Source organism: Rhinolophus sinicus, chromosome 4 (assembly GCF_057876585.1).
Source record: "Rhinolophus sinicus isolate RSI-liver-muscle chromosome 4, RSI-T2T, whole genome shotgun sequence".
In the NCBI taxonomy this organism is placed as follows: domain Eukaryota; kingdom Metazoa; phylum Chordata; class Mammalia; order Chiroptera; family Rhinolophidae; genus Rhinolophus; species Rhinolophus sinicus.
In genome coordinates this window covers 56,984,700-56,998,648 of record NC_142504.1, presented here as the reverse complement: position 1 = coordinate 56,998,648, position 13,949 = coordinate 56,984,700, and the positions used below count along the sequence as shown (strand labels likewise).

Genomic DNA, 13,949 nt, shown 5'->3' with positions numbered 1-13,949 from the left:
CTGTAACAGGTCAGGAAAGAGATGATTAAGGTTACAATGAGGACACTGGCAAGGAGATAGAATAATCAGACACTAGATTTTCACTTGATCTGCCCAGAACTTGTTAAAGACAGGAAGATGTTGGGAAGTGTTACCAAGTTCAGAGGTGACATGTATCTCCTCACCCACCTCTTCCAAATAAACGTAACGTGAATCCCTCCTTCCAAAAGTGCCTAGTAAATGTTTCAACATCTTGATGTGTTGTAGGGGTTAAGAAAAGATGAGTTCGTTTCTAATGTTTAGAACGTGTGTGAATCAATATCAATCAGTTGCATAAATGATTTATTAGGTTGGTGCAAAAGTAATTTCGGTTTAACAGGTTAAATTGCAAAACCCGCAATTACTTTTGCACCAACCTAAGAATTCACTCTTGATGCTTTCTGATAGTAAAAACTGGAGGTATAGTGATAAAATGTGTTATAACTGAGGGGACAACCTCTTCAAAAATAGTGCTAGGCACTCTCCTTTATGACATGGCTTGACATAAACTAAACATCTGGTTTTGCTATCTAATTTGAGGATGCATTTCCTACCGCTCATCTGTCCATGAACAGCAAACAGAAAAGTGACCCTGCCCGCATACTCTCACTAGGTCTACCTGCAAGCAGTCCTCTGCCACCTGGTAAGACCCACAACTGAGAGGCTTGGTAGGCAGGGGGTAGACTCAGGCATGGACCTGTTAGCCTTAGCTTTCCTGAATCATTGATGTTACCTCAAGTTACCTACACATAGCATTTAAGAGATCATGATAAAATGTAAAATAAACTAAAAGGACATACTCAAAGGAATATGTAAAGGCCACATCCTTAGCACACTTTCTGTGTATTACTACTGAATTCACTCATGTCTCCTTTTAAAAGGGTCTCTCCCAAAACACTAAATTGCAAATCTCATTTAAGCCATTTAATGCATTCTGAATGTCATTTTGATTTAATGTAAAATATCAAGAACTATTCTAAGTAAATTAACATAGTATGTCCCATACAAATTCCACCAAATGCAATGTTAGTTGGTTAACACACACACACAAAAAAAATCCAGAACAAACTTTTTCTTATTGTTACAACTACCATCTTACAAAACAATAACCAGAATTCAAATAATAACCTATTTCCAGGTGTTTGTGTAAGTATTCTTGTGTAAGTAAAACCACTAGCAACCAAACAAAAGCAGAGTCAAATATAACTTTTGGTATGAATTTTAAATTAGTTTTATTGTTCTGGCCTTGAAAATTTAGTTTACTTAAAAACTTATAATAGAAACAGACATATAAATCCACTGCCTTTGCATAAACAAACATTTTCAGACTTTACTCCTGATACATTCTTCAAATTATCCACACAAAACTAACTACTCATGAAGAACGTTTTAAGTTATATTGATGATTTTAAAACAAGCACAAAATATTAAAAACAAAGATTCTTCCTCTCAAGAGAAATGTTTTATGTTAACTTATCCTCTTTAAACATCTCTGGTGTCAATTCTGGGTGAACCAGGACGGTCGCTTCCTGGCTTGTTCAATGATCCTCTTGCCCTGATCTTGTTCAGATGGTGTCTCTCCCGCATACAGCACCATGGTCTCTACGGTAGGAGCCTTAAAAGGGCCCCCTTCTGTTTTCCCTATCTGTCGTCTGATTTCTGCAGTCTCCTTGCACACCTTCTCATAGCAGTAGCCACAAAGGACATGTTTCTGTTTCAGGTGACCACATTCAGGACAAACGTCTATGTTGCTCTTTAAAACAAACAAATAAACAAAAGGCAAAAAAATGAACAAATAATTACTGACAGGAGTGATGATTACATGTATTTGAATTTTCTTAGAATATTCATGCTGCGTGAGGTCATATACCATCTAGTTCAACCTCAGTTTAATAGGAAAACTGCATGCAAACAACATCGAATTTAAATTAGTAGAAAAGCTGGGGCCAGAATTCTGGTCTACTGACTTTGAATTTACACAGCAGCCATTTAATGTGCCCTACTCCCCCATCTTCAAACACTAAACCTCTAACAAAAAGGAATTCACTTTCCTTTCAATCTGTCCTGGGAAAAACAAGATTATACATGAATTTTGATTATTCCTTAATGTAAAACTTCCGTTTTATTACAATCTGAGGGTATTTTGATGAGTTTTTATACATGTCTACCCAACTTTAATGAGACAATTACAACTTTTAAAGTTTTTCTGACATGTTTAATACCAGACTTGAAATTTGAAGAAAAATAGGAATAATGTAAGCAGCATGGCAGTGTAAGGGGACCTCGAGGTCTCTCCCGTTGAAGTTATTATACAAGTTGGACAGCTATAATTCAACAAAGGATTTCCTTCTTAACATACAAGCACGTCTGAGAGATCCTTGCACTGAAACATATGAAGGTGGGTGTATTGGAAGAAACAGGGCAGGCGGGAATGGGGAAGAACAGAGACTAGTGCCAAAGACACAGCCAGGAGCTCACTACCACCCCAGGCCCGAGCAGACTGGGTAGCAGGGAAAGTGTCGGGTTATACAGCAAACTCTGCAGCACTAAGGAACAGAGGGATAGAGTCAACATTCCTGCCTGGGTGCTCAGCACACATTGGCTAAGCCCAACAATGGGCAGAGATGGAACACAAAGGAATGGCAGCTGTGGTCTAGCAACAGCAATCACCAGGCAGAAATCAAGGCCACAGATGCACAGCTTCCAAGAGCTCACAGCAGCCCCAGTAGACGCTGTGGTAGTGGAGGTGTTGTGGTAACAGCGCACACCCTTGGCAACTCTGAGGACTGGATGGGCAGAAACATTTCTTCCTGAGCCACAGGCGCACATTGCGACTCAACCCACTGCCAGGGATGGAGATACAGAGGTATGGCAGTTGATGCCTGGGGCTGCCATTACCAGGAGAAGAGCAAAGCCACAAACACATTAACTAGCTTCCCCACCCACCCACCCAGCCCCTACCTATTGCAGTGGAGCCCAGTGGAGGGATATGGGACACTTCAGATAGTATAACACTGCTGGCAGTATCTTGTCACAGGAAGCACTGCGAGGATTGCACAGGTCCAGAGCCCCATCACTCAGCACATTCCCCCATGGGGGTAGTGCCTTGAGACCAAGATGACCTTATCATAGAGAGGATACCCACCTCAACAGGGAGAAAGAAAATAAACAAGCTCCAGAAAATAAACTTAATGACATGGAAATAAAGTGATTTAAATGACAGAGAACTCAAGATTGCAGGTCTGAAAAAACTCAACAAGATAGAAGTAAAATCATAAAAGCAGATGAATGATTTCAGAAATAAAATCAATGAACAAAAATAATACTTTACCAAAAAGATTGAAACTATAAAAAAAAAAAACCCACAAAAAAACAGAAATTCTGGAGCTGAAAAACTCAGTAAGTGAGATGAAGAATGAACCTAGGGAATATAGCAGACCAGATGGAAGATTAGTGATATTGAAGATAGAAATCTAGAAATGACTCAGCTGGGAGAGAGACTTGAGAGTTAAAAAGAAATGAAAGAACTCTGTAAGAACTTTCTGACTCCATCAAAAAGAGCAATATAAGGATACCGAATATAAAAGAAGAAGAGAGGGCGAAGGGAACAGAATGCCTATTCAGACAAATAATCAAGAACTTCCCAAAGAACTGGATCCGCAAATCCAAGAAGCTAACAGAACAACTAATTATCTCTATCCAAAAAAGCCTTATCCAAGGCACATTATATTAAAGCTGTCAGAAATTAATGAAATTGAAGAATTCTCAAGGCAGTCAGGGAAAAGAAGATGGTAACTTATAAAGAAAACACTATTAGATTATCATTGGATTTTTTTAGAAGGAATCCTTTATAAGTTACCATCTTCTTTTCCCTGACTGCCTTGGGAATTCTTTCAGTCATTCATTTCTGACAGCTTTAATATAATGTGGAACCAAATATTCAAAGTATTGAAAGACAGAAATCACCAGCCAAGTTATCCCTTAGACATAAAGGAGAAATAAAGGCTTTTCCAGACATACAGAAGTTGAGGGACTTTACCACTACAACACCTGCATTACAAGAAATGCTGACAAATGCTCTTCTACCTGAAACAAAAAGACACAAAACTGAGTAAGAGTACTCACAGAGAGACAGAAGCAACTCTTGTTCAGAATAGGGTATTAACTCTTAAGTATAACATAAAGATTAGAGCAGGAAAAAGTACTTAAAAAAAAAAAAAAAGAAGAAGACAACAGCTACTGCAATGCAAAAATGAACACAGCACAAAAAGGGTTAATTTATGACAGAAGGGGATGAGGGGAACATAAAAGGGGAGAGGGTAACCGACAGAACTTGCACAGGTGAATGAAGATAAAATGCAATCAGAAAAAAAAGGACTACTATAGATATAAAACTTTCTTTTACATACACTCAGTGGTAACCACACAAAAAAATATAGAACTGAGACACATAACATAAAAAAATGAGGCAACAGGGGCTGGCCCAGTGGCTCAGGCTCCTAACTCCGAAGGCTGCCGGTTTGATTACCACATGGGCCAGTGGGCTCTCAACCACAAGGTAGCCGGTTCAACTCCTGGAGTCCCGCAAGGGATGGTGGGCCGCGCCCCCTGCAACTAACAACGGCAACTGGACCTGGAGCTGAGCTGCGGCCTCCACAACTAAGACTGAAAGGACAACAACTTGACTTGGAAAAAAAGGCCTGGAAGTACACATTGTTCCCCAATAAAGTCCTGTTAAAAAAAATAAAATAAAAATGAGGAAACAGAGGGGAAAAAAAAATCATAGAATACCACCAAAGTAAAATAACAGACAAAAACATAAGGGAAAAAAGTAACAATAGAGAAACAGAGCTATCAGAAAACAAAAGATAAAATGGATATAGGCAATCCTCATATATCAATAATCACCCTAAATGTAAACGGACTGAACTGACCAATCAAAAGACACAGAGTAGTCATGAGGATGAAAAAACACAACTGTACTATATGCTGCCTTCAGAGGACACATCTTAGCTGCAAAGAAAACTACAGACTCAAATTGAAGAGTTGAAAAATTAAACTTCAAGCAAATGTCATCCAGAAAAAAGTGGATGTAGCCATACTTACATCAGCCAAATTAGATTTTAAGATAAAAAAAGGTAACACTAGGCAAAGATGAACATTTTATAATGATAAAGGACAATACTCCAAGAAGACTTACCAATATACACGGTGTGATCAAGAAATAGGGTGAATGTTTAAATTTAAAAAAGAAATTATTACAGTAAAAAACACATTGCTACTAATTCCCCTCAACACCCCCCCCCCCCCACTTCAAACACATCCCATTGTCCTTGCCACTTTCTGAAGCAGTTCTGGAAGTCCTCTTTCATGTCTTTAGTTGTGTTGTCATAGCAGCCTCAATGTCCTGAGTCAATTCAAAATGTTTACCTTTCATGGTCATTTTGACTTAGGGGACGAGCCAGAAGTTGCACAGTGCCAGATATGGTGAATAAGATGGATGAGGACATCCTGTAATGTTTTTCTTTGACAGAAACTGCAGTATCAGAACCGATGTGTGACACGAAGCCTTCCCGTTGTGATCAAACAATACAGTGAATGCTGCTGCCAAGTGCCATTCAACGGAAAATCAGAGATTTTCAATATGGGATGAGGCGTGTAGAGCCTTAGTAACAGTGTGTGACAAGTTTCAACTTGTTCGGTGCAGTCAGTCAGGTGTAAGCTACAGTTCAGAGAAGGTGTGTTTTAAAGTGTGACATAAAATTATTCTCCATCATGACAATGCTGTGTCACACATCGCTTCTGGTATATGGCAATTTCTATCAAATAAAAACATTACGGTATGTTCTCATCCACCTTATTCACTGGATCTGGCACCTTGCGACTTCTGGCTCTTCCCCAAAGTCAAATGATTCAGGACATTGAGGCAGCCACAACAGGGCAACTAAAGACACAAAAGAGGACTTCCAGAACTGCTTCGGAAAGTGGCAAGAACGATGGGATAAGTGTGTTTGAAGCGAGGGGGAATATTTTGAGGGGGATGAACGCCAATGTGTCTTTTACTGTAATAAATTCTTTTTTATTTAAACATTCACTGTATTGTTTGATCACATCTCATATATCCCAATTAGGGAGCGCCAAAATACACAAAGCAACTACTAAAAGAACTAAAGAGAGAAACTGACAAAAATACGATTATAGTAGGCGACCTAAATATCACATTGAAGGTAATGATCATCCAAACAGAAAATAAAGAAATATCAACCTTAATGGACACATTACACTAAATGGACATGAGAAACTTACACAGATTTTCATCACAGAACACCAGAATATACATTCTTCTCTAGTATACATGGAACAATCTCAAGGACAGACCATATGTTGGGGCACAAAACTAGCCTGAACAAATTTAAGAAGACTGAAATAATACCAAGCATATACTCCAAACACAGTGCTTAGAAACTTGAGATCAACTACAAAAAGAAAGTGGAAAAACCACATATATGTGGATTAAACAACATGCTACTAAACAATGACTGGGCCAAGAAGAGATACATAGAGACAAATGAGAATGAAAATATAACATATCAAAATTTTGGGAAAGGCAGCAAAAGCAGTAATGTGAAGAAAGTTTATACCATGTTTCCCTGAAAATAAGACCTAGCCGGACAATCAGCTCTAATGCATCTTTTGGAGAAAAAACTAATTTAAGACCCAGTCTTATATTTATATTATATAAAACCTGGTCGTATAGTAAAATAAAACTGGGCCTTGTATTCATTTTTGCTCCAAAAGACGCATTAGAGCTGATTGTCCGGCTAGGTCTTATTTTTGGGGAAATACAGTAGCACTGTAGTTCTACTTCAAGAAACAAGAAAAATCTCAAACAATCTAACATTTCACCTAAAGAACTAGAAAAAGAGAACAATGCACCAAGTCAGTAGAAAGAAGGAAATGATAAAATTTAGAGCAGAATTAAGCTAAATGGAGAACAAAGAGATAACAGAAAAAAATTAATGTAACAAACAACTGGTTGTTTGAAAAGATTAATAAATTGACAAACCTCTTGCTAGACTCACTAAGGAAAAGAGAGAAAAGATTCAAATAAACAAAATCAGAAATGAAAGAGAAGTTACAAAGGACACCACAGAAACACAAAGGACTATACAATAATATGAAAGACTATAAACCACCAAATTTGATAACCTAGAAGAGATGGAGAAGTTCTTAGATATATATAACCTTCCTAGACTGAATCACGAAGAACTGGAAAATCTAAATAGACCATCAACAGTAAGGAAATTGAAACAATCATGAAAAACCTCCCCATAAGTAAAAGTCCAGGACCAGATGGCTTCACCAGTGAATCCTACCAAACATTCTAAGAGAACTGAAGACCTATCCTTCTCAAATTCTTCCATAACTGAAGAGGTAATACTTCCTAACTTATTTGATAAGGCTAACATTACCCTGATACCAAAACTCAGCGAGGACAATTCTCCCAAAAAGAAAATTACTGACCAATATCTCTGAAGAATACAAAAATCCTAAACAAAACACTAGCAAATCTTATACAACAATATATTAAAAAGATAGACATCACCACCGAGTGGGGTTCATTTCAAGGGCACAAGGATGGTTCAACATATGCAAGTTGATCAATGTGATACACCACATTAACAAAATAAAGGATAAAAATCATATGATTCTATCAATAGATGCAGAAAAAGCATTTGACAAAATACAACATCCATTTATGATTAAAACACTCAATAAAATGGGTATAGAAAAAAAGTACCTCAACATAATAAAGGCCATATGTGACAAATCCTCAGCTAATATCATACTCAATGGTGAAAAACTGAAAGCTTTTCCTCTAAGATCAGTAACAAGATGATGATGCCCAGTCTCACTATTGTTATTCAACATAGTACTAGAACTCTTAGCCGGAACAATCAGGCAAGAGATAGATTGAAAAGGCATCCAAACTGGGAATGAAGAAACAAAATTGTTACTTTTTGCAGACAACATCACTCTTTATGTAGAAAGCCCTAAAGACTCCACCAAAAACCTATCAGAAATAATAAACACAGTAAGATTGCAGGATACAAAATCAATGTACAAAAATCCATTGCATTCCTATATACTAAAAATGAAATTTTAGAAAAAGAAAAAACAATTCCATTTGCAATTGCAACAAAAAGAATAAAATACTTAGGAATAAACTTAACAAAGTATGTGAAGGACGTATACACTGAAAACTATAAGAGATTATCGAAAGAAATTGAAAACACAAAGAAATGGAAATGTATTCCATGTTCACGGGTTGGAATCATGAACATAGTAAAAATGGCCATATCACCCAAAGCAACATACAGATTTAATGCAATCCCCATCAAAATCCCAATGGCATCTTTTAAAGAAATAAAACAAACAAACAAAATAATCAGATTTGTATGGAATTACAAAAGACCCCAAATAGCTAAAGCTATCGTGGGGTGGGGGGGGCGGGGAACAAACCCACAAAGCTGGAGGTATCACACTGCCTGACTTCAAATTATACTACAAAGCTATAATGATCAAAATAGTATGACATGGGGAAAACAGACACACAGACCGATGGAACAGAACTGAGAGACCAGAAATAAACCCACGTTTCTAGACAACTAATTTTTGACAAAGGAACCAAAAACATACAATGAAAAAAAGAAAGCCTCTTCAATAAATGGTAGTGAGAAATTTGGAAAGTCACGTACAAAAGAATCAAATTAGGTTGCTATTCGAAACCATACACAAAAATTAAGTCAAAATGGATCAAAGATCTAAATATAAGATCCAAAACACTAAAATACATGGAAGAAAGCATACGTACTAAACTTATGGACCTTGGTCTCAGAGAGGATTTCATGAATTTGATCTCAAAGGCAAGCAAGGGAAATAAAAGCAAAAATTATTGAATGGACTTTATCAAGCTAAAAAGCTTTTGCACAGCGAAGGAAACCATCAACAAAACAAATAGGCAACCAACCGAATGGGAGATCTTTGAAAACACCTCCGATAAGGGGTTAATACCCAAAATACATAAAGAACTCATATAACTCAACAAAAAAACCAACAACAAACAATCCAATTAAAAAATAGGCAAAAGACCTGAACAGACATTTCTCCTAAGACATATTAATGGTAAACAGATATATGAAAAGATGCTTAACTTCACTAGCTGTTAGGGAAATGCAAATCAAAACCACACTGACATACCACCTCACACCTGTTAGAATGGCTATCATCAACAAGACAAATAATAATAAGTGTTGGAGAACATGTGGAGAAAAACGAACTCTCATGCACTGTGATGGGAATATAAATTGGTACAGCCACTATGGAAAACAGTATGGAGTTTCCTCAAACAATTAAGAGCTACCATATAACCCAGCAATCCCTCATCTAGACATCTATCTGAAAATATTTATCCATAAAGATATATGTACCCCTATGTTTATTGTAGCATTACTCACGGGTGGCCAACATATGGAAATAACCTGTGTCGCTCAATGGATGATTGGATAAAGATGTAGTATATACGAGGTTGGACAATTAAGTTTGTGAACTCATCCTAGAAAAACTGCTACAAACCTCATTGCTGAATATCACTACAGTCACCTTCAAAGTACTCCCCTTGGGAAGCTATGCACCGATGCCAGCTCCTAGTCCACCCTTCAAAGCAATTTTCTGGACTGGCCATCAGAGCTGTCATCGTATTACCCTTGATGTACTGAATGTCATCAAAATGTCTTCCTTTCAATATTTTCTTTATCTTTGGGTAAAGAAAAAAGTCATCGGGGGCCATATGAGATGAGCAGGGTGTTCCAATACAGTTATTTGTTTACTACTGGCTAAACACTCCCTCAGAGACAGTGCTGTGTGAATTGGTGCATTATCATGAATTGTTGGCAAAATGTTCAGGTCGTCTAACTTTTTCACGCAGCCTTTTCGGCACTTCCAAATAGTAAACGTGATTAACTGTTTGTCCAGTTGGTACAAATTCATAATGAATAATCCCTCTGATATCAAAAAAGGTTAGCAACATTGTTGCAACAAGTTCGTGAACCTAATTGTCAATGGCTAATTGTCAGACCTTGTATATATAATGGACTACTACTAAATATAAGATCCAAAACAATAGCTATAGGAAAAGATGAAATACTGCCATCTGCAGCATCAATGGATCTTGAGAATATCATGCTAAGCAAAATAAATCAGAAAAAAGAACCATATTGCACTCGTAAGTGGGATATAAAACAGAAAGCAGCAAATGAACAAATAAAACAAATAAACAACCAACACATAGACACAGACAAAATGGTAGTTACCAGCAGGCAAAGGGGGTGGAGGGAGGTAGAAGAGGGTCAAGGGGGTCAAATACATGTCGATGGAAGGAGACTTGACTTTGGGTAATGAAGACATAATGCCATATACAGATGATATATTATAGAATTGTACAGCTGAAACTTACATAATCTTATTAATTAATGTCACCCCAATAAATTTAATAAAATAAAAAATATTTATAAAGAAAAAACAGTAAACAGCAGCATTAAAGAAATACATCATAAGATTACATCATAAGATTACATCCAAATACATCATAAGATTAATATACATACATTTGTGAGGCAAATGAGAATTTTAGTGTCTGAAAGGAACAAAGAAAGAACCTTGGAAATTACTTGCCTTACCAATTTTTCACTTTACTCTGCTACACCGGAAACTGTATTGCATGTTCAAGTGGAGGTATGGGAAAGATACCCACAATCAGTTGGTACTCTTTTTCTGACAAAGCACCCAGCATAATATGCTCTATGTAGCAGAAAACAATTCAATGAAGAAAATGAATGCATGGGCTAAGTGCTATTCTTTTCCCTCAGAATCAACACAGTCAGGGAAATCATGTAATAGAATAGATTGGTGCAAGAGATCTCATCCCTACAATCTTAAATTCTCTCAACCAATTGTGTGAATTATTGTTGTTTTAATTAAAGAGTATTTTTCAGTTCCAGATTTTAAGTCCAGTACCAACCATGACTCAGTAATATTTCTTGGCTTAAGTTACGGATTTGGTTCAATACTGAAGGTGGAAGCGTATCAAAGTAAGTTCTCTTTTCTGGAGTTTTCATCTGCACTGCACTGCTGCTGAGGAATGCCATGGAGTATACAGTAGTTCAAATCATGGCTGGTAAAGCCATAATTTAACAGATCAAATGTCATAAACACTATACTTTTTGTTTCCTAGATCAATGAAGACAGTGTATCCATGCATCCAATGAAGACAGTGGAGATCTGGAATTGTCTGAGGATAGGAACACACACACACACACACACACGCACACACACAAATCCAAGAGAAGAATTTGAGCTCAAGAATTAGACTGCCAGGGCTCAAATCCTGGCTCCACCACTTAACAGTTGTGCCCCCACATGCAAATTTTTTGCTTCAGTTTCTTCATCCTAAAAAATGAGCAAAGCAATGTTTACTTTGGAGGGTGGTTGTGAGGATTTGATGAGACAATTCACATAAAGCACTTAGATACAAGATTGGCACTTAATAGTATTTATTACTTATCTATGGATTTTTCCTTCACAGTATTTTATTGGACACAGTAAAGAATAGAATAAATATGTAAAGGCCAGTAAAACCCAAGATCCAATATACCTACTGCTTCTAACTTTAATTTTAGGTTCTGCCACAGTTAAGAGGTTTATCCATTTATGGTTCAAAATCACACAGCTCAGGACTGGCACAGCTCACAATGAAAAAGTCACGTAGTCTCTTCACAAACCAGTCCTCTACGCAAACTCCAAACTCCTTCTTTGACTGTGTTCCTATTATTTAGACACACACACACACACACACACACACACACACACACACACATACTGAGAATACTATATTTTATTCAGGCCAGAAAAAAATAGACATAAAAGATTAAGAATAATTTACCCATAGGTTATATGAGTATACCAAGAAAATATGCAGTGATAGTCATGACAAAAAGCACACCCACAAAAATCAACACATTACCTTAACTTTAATGAGCTTCTGAGGGTTTCTTCTCCTACACCGGTTAACTTCAATGCTGCGTCTGTTTTTGGGAGCAGCCATCCAAAAGATACTATCCAAAAGGCTGGAAATCTCCTTACTTCCATTATTATCATTTGCTGGTTCTGTAATTGTAGCTGGACCTTGGACTGCTAATGCTGGTCCTATAAAATAAAACATGGAGATTCAAAATCGGTTTCCAGCTACTAAATGACTATTTACAGATATCATTCTCTTTAACAATCAACAGTGACATGAAAACATTTATAGACAATGTCGCATTCAATAGACATTTAACAAGAAACCTTAGTTATTAAAATATACTAAAGCTCATACACAAACCAATTTTAAAGACAATTTTCTTTTTTTTTTTAGGGGCACCAGCTGAAATGAATCAGTGAAATTATAACAAGAGTTTCTCATTTTATGAAAAATGGAACTGGGGGGAGACAGAGAAAAGGTAATAATAAACGAAAGGAAGACCACTCAATTGTCCACATCCAGTTGATGGGCAGTATACCTAACTATTTTACCAGTAAATCTGAGCTTGAGATTCCCAAAATGCACTTCTGACCCACACTGAGATAACTGGTACTTTTTTGTTATATTCAAATTAAGTCAGCTCCTTTGTCATATAACCTGGCAGGCCTTTGAAGTCGCTTAGTTCTTCATAAAATTTCCTCTTTAGTCCTGTCTGTTCTCTAAGACAAAGAACTAGCTCACCAGTTTTCGAATTATATTTATTTATGTGACCATCGACGTTTCACTTGTTTTTCTAAACTGTAAAATCAAAGAGATTCCCGTACCCTCTCTTTGCAACTACTCAGACTTGAAATACTTCTTTGGATTTTAGGAAGTCTTAAAAACACACAAAATTCCTTTTCAATATATCTAGAAGCATTTCTAAGCAAAGACTAGTGGTTAACAGAACAGGTTTTGAAAGGAGTGTGTGACTTTGGAACCTTTCTCAGCCTACTTGTTCAGTTGAAAAGTGGAGAAACCTAATGGGATTGTTGTGAAGATTACCCCAGGAAGCACATATAGGCTTTGACATATAGTGAGTTCTCCGTTCAGACTGCCTGGGTACTATCATGTTCAGGACACTGAAATGGAATAGAATGTAAATATCAAAGCAATGACAATTTTAATATTCAAGACATTACCAATTCGGTATATGTGGTGCCGAAGCGAGCACAAGACACTGCCAATTCAAATTAGCTTCTGGGGGAAACACGGGGATAGGATTCAACTGCACAGAGCTCGAGCATCACAGAAAACGACAAACTGCTTTAAGGTGTGGGAGGACTGAAAAGGAAAGATAAAAGGACTCAGGGTGGCGGCCCTTGATGCTGAGCTAATGCCCTTTGGTAACATTCAGTGGACGAATGTGACAGAATTTTATTTTTTTTATTTTTTGAGTACAGGGGGCAGAAAACACAGCTTCTCTTGTTTCTAAGTAAGTGAATGTCCCTGACAAAGTCCCCTGCTGCAGACTGGAATGCGGGAGGGCTGCGTCCGCCACGCTGCCCGGGGTTCCCTCATCCACCCCCTCTCCACGGCGGTCTTCTTTACGCACCCCACGGAAGACAGGGAAAGCCTGGCCGGCTCTGCTGCATTTTCCGCCGCAGTCGCTCCCAACAGTTCCTGAGGAGTCCCGGGGCTGTCGGCCACGGAGGAAACACCAGCAACAGCATGGCCGCCGCCATTTTCTTTTCCCTAAGACCGCTCTTACCTCGGCTGCTGAATCCCGCCCTCACCCCGAGCGTGCGCACAGACGCAGAGTCGGGCAAACCCATCGCTTGGAACTACAGGGGCCAGCATGGCCCCGGAG

The 13,949-nt window shown here is 37.8% G+C and overlaps 1 protein-coding gene across 1 annotated transcript; it reads right to left on the bottom strand.

Moving 5' to 3' along the window:
- Positions 1 to 1,233: 1,233 nt before the first annotated feature.
- MRPL32 (mitochondrial ribosomal protein L32) lies at positions 1,234 to 13,898 on the bottom strand. Its single transcript, XM_019715200.3, has 3 exons — positions 13,695 to 13,898; positions 12,101 to 12,282; positions 1,234 to 1,771 (listed from the first exon to the last, which is right to left on the bottom strand). Exons 1-3 carry the CDS (start codon positions 13,822 to 13,824, stop codon positions 1,517 to 1,519), a joined length of 567 nt encoding a protein of 188 aa, XP_019570759.1. The 5' UTR covers positions 13,825 to 13,898; the 3' UTR covers positions 1,234 to 1,516.
- Between the last annotated feature and the right edge of the window lie 51 nt (positions 13,899 to 13,949).

What these genes read in the sequence shown, in the direction of transcription:
- MRPL32 (XM_019715200.3), bottom strand. Translation starts at nt 13,824, where the DNA reads ATGGCGGCGGCCATGCTGTTGCTGGTGTTTCCTCCGTGGCCGACAGCC. An exon ending in CTTTCCCTGTCTTCCGTGGG is followed by an intron (nt 12,283 to 13,694) that starts GTGCGTAAAGAA and finishes TTTATTTTATAG; the next exon opens with GACCAGCATTAGCAGTCCAA. An exon ending in AGAAGCTCATTAAAGTTAAG is followed by an intron (nt 1,772 to 12,100) that starts GTAATGTGTTGA and finishes TTTGTTTTAAAG; the next exon opens with AGCAACATAGACGTTTGTCC.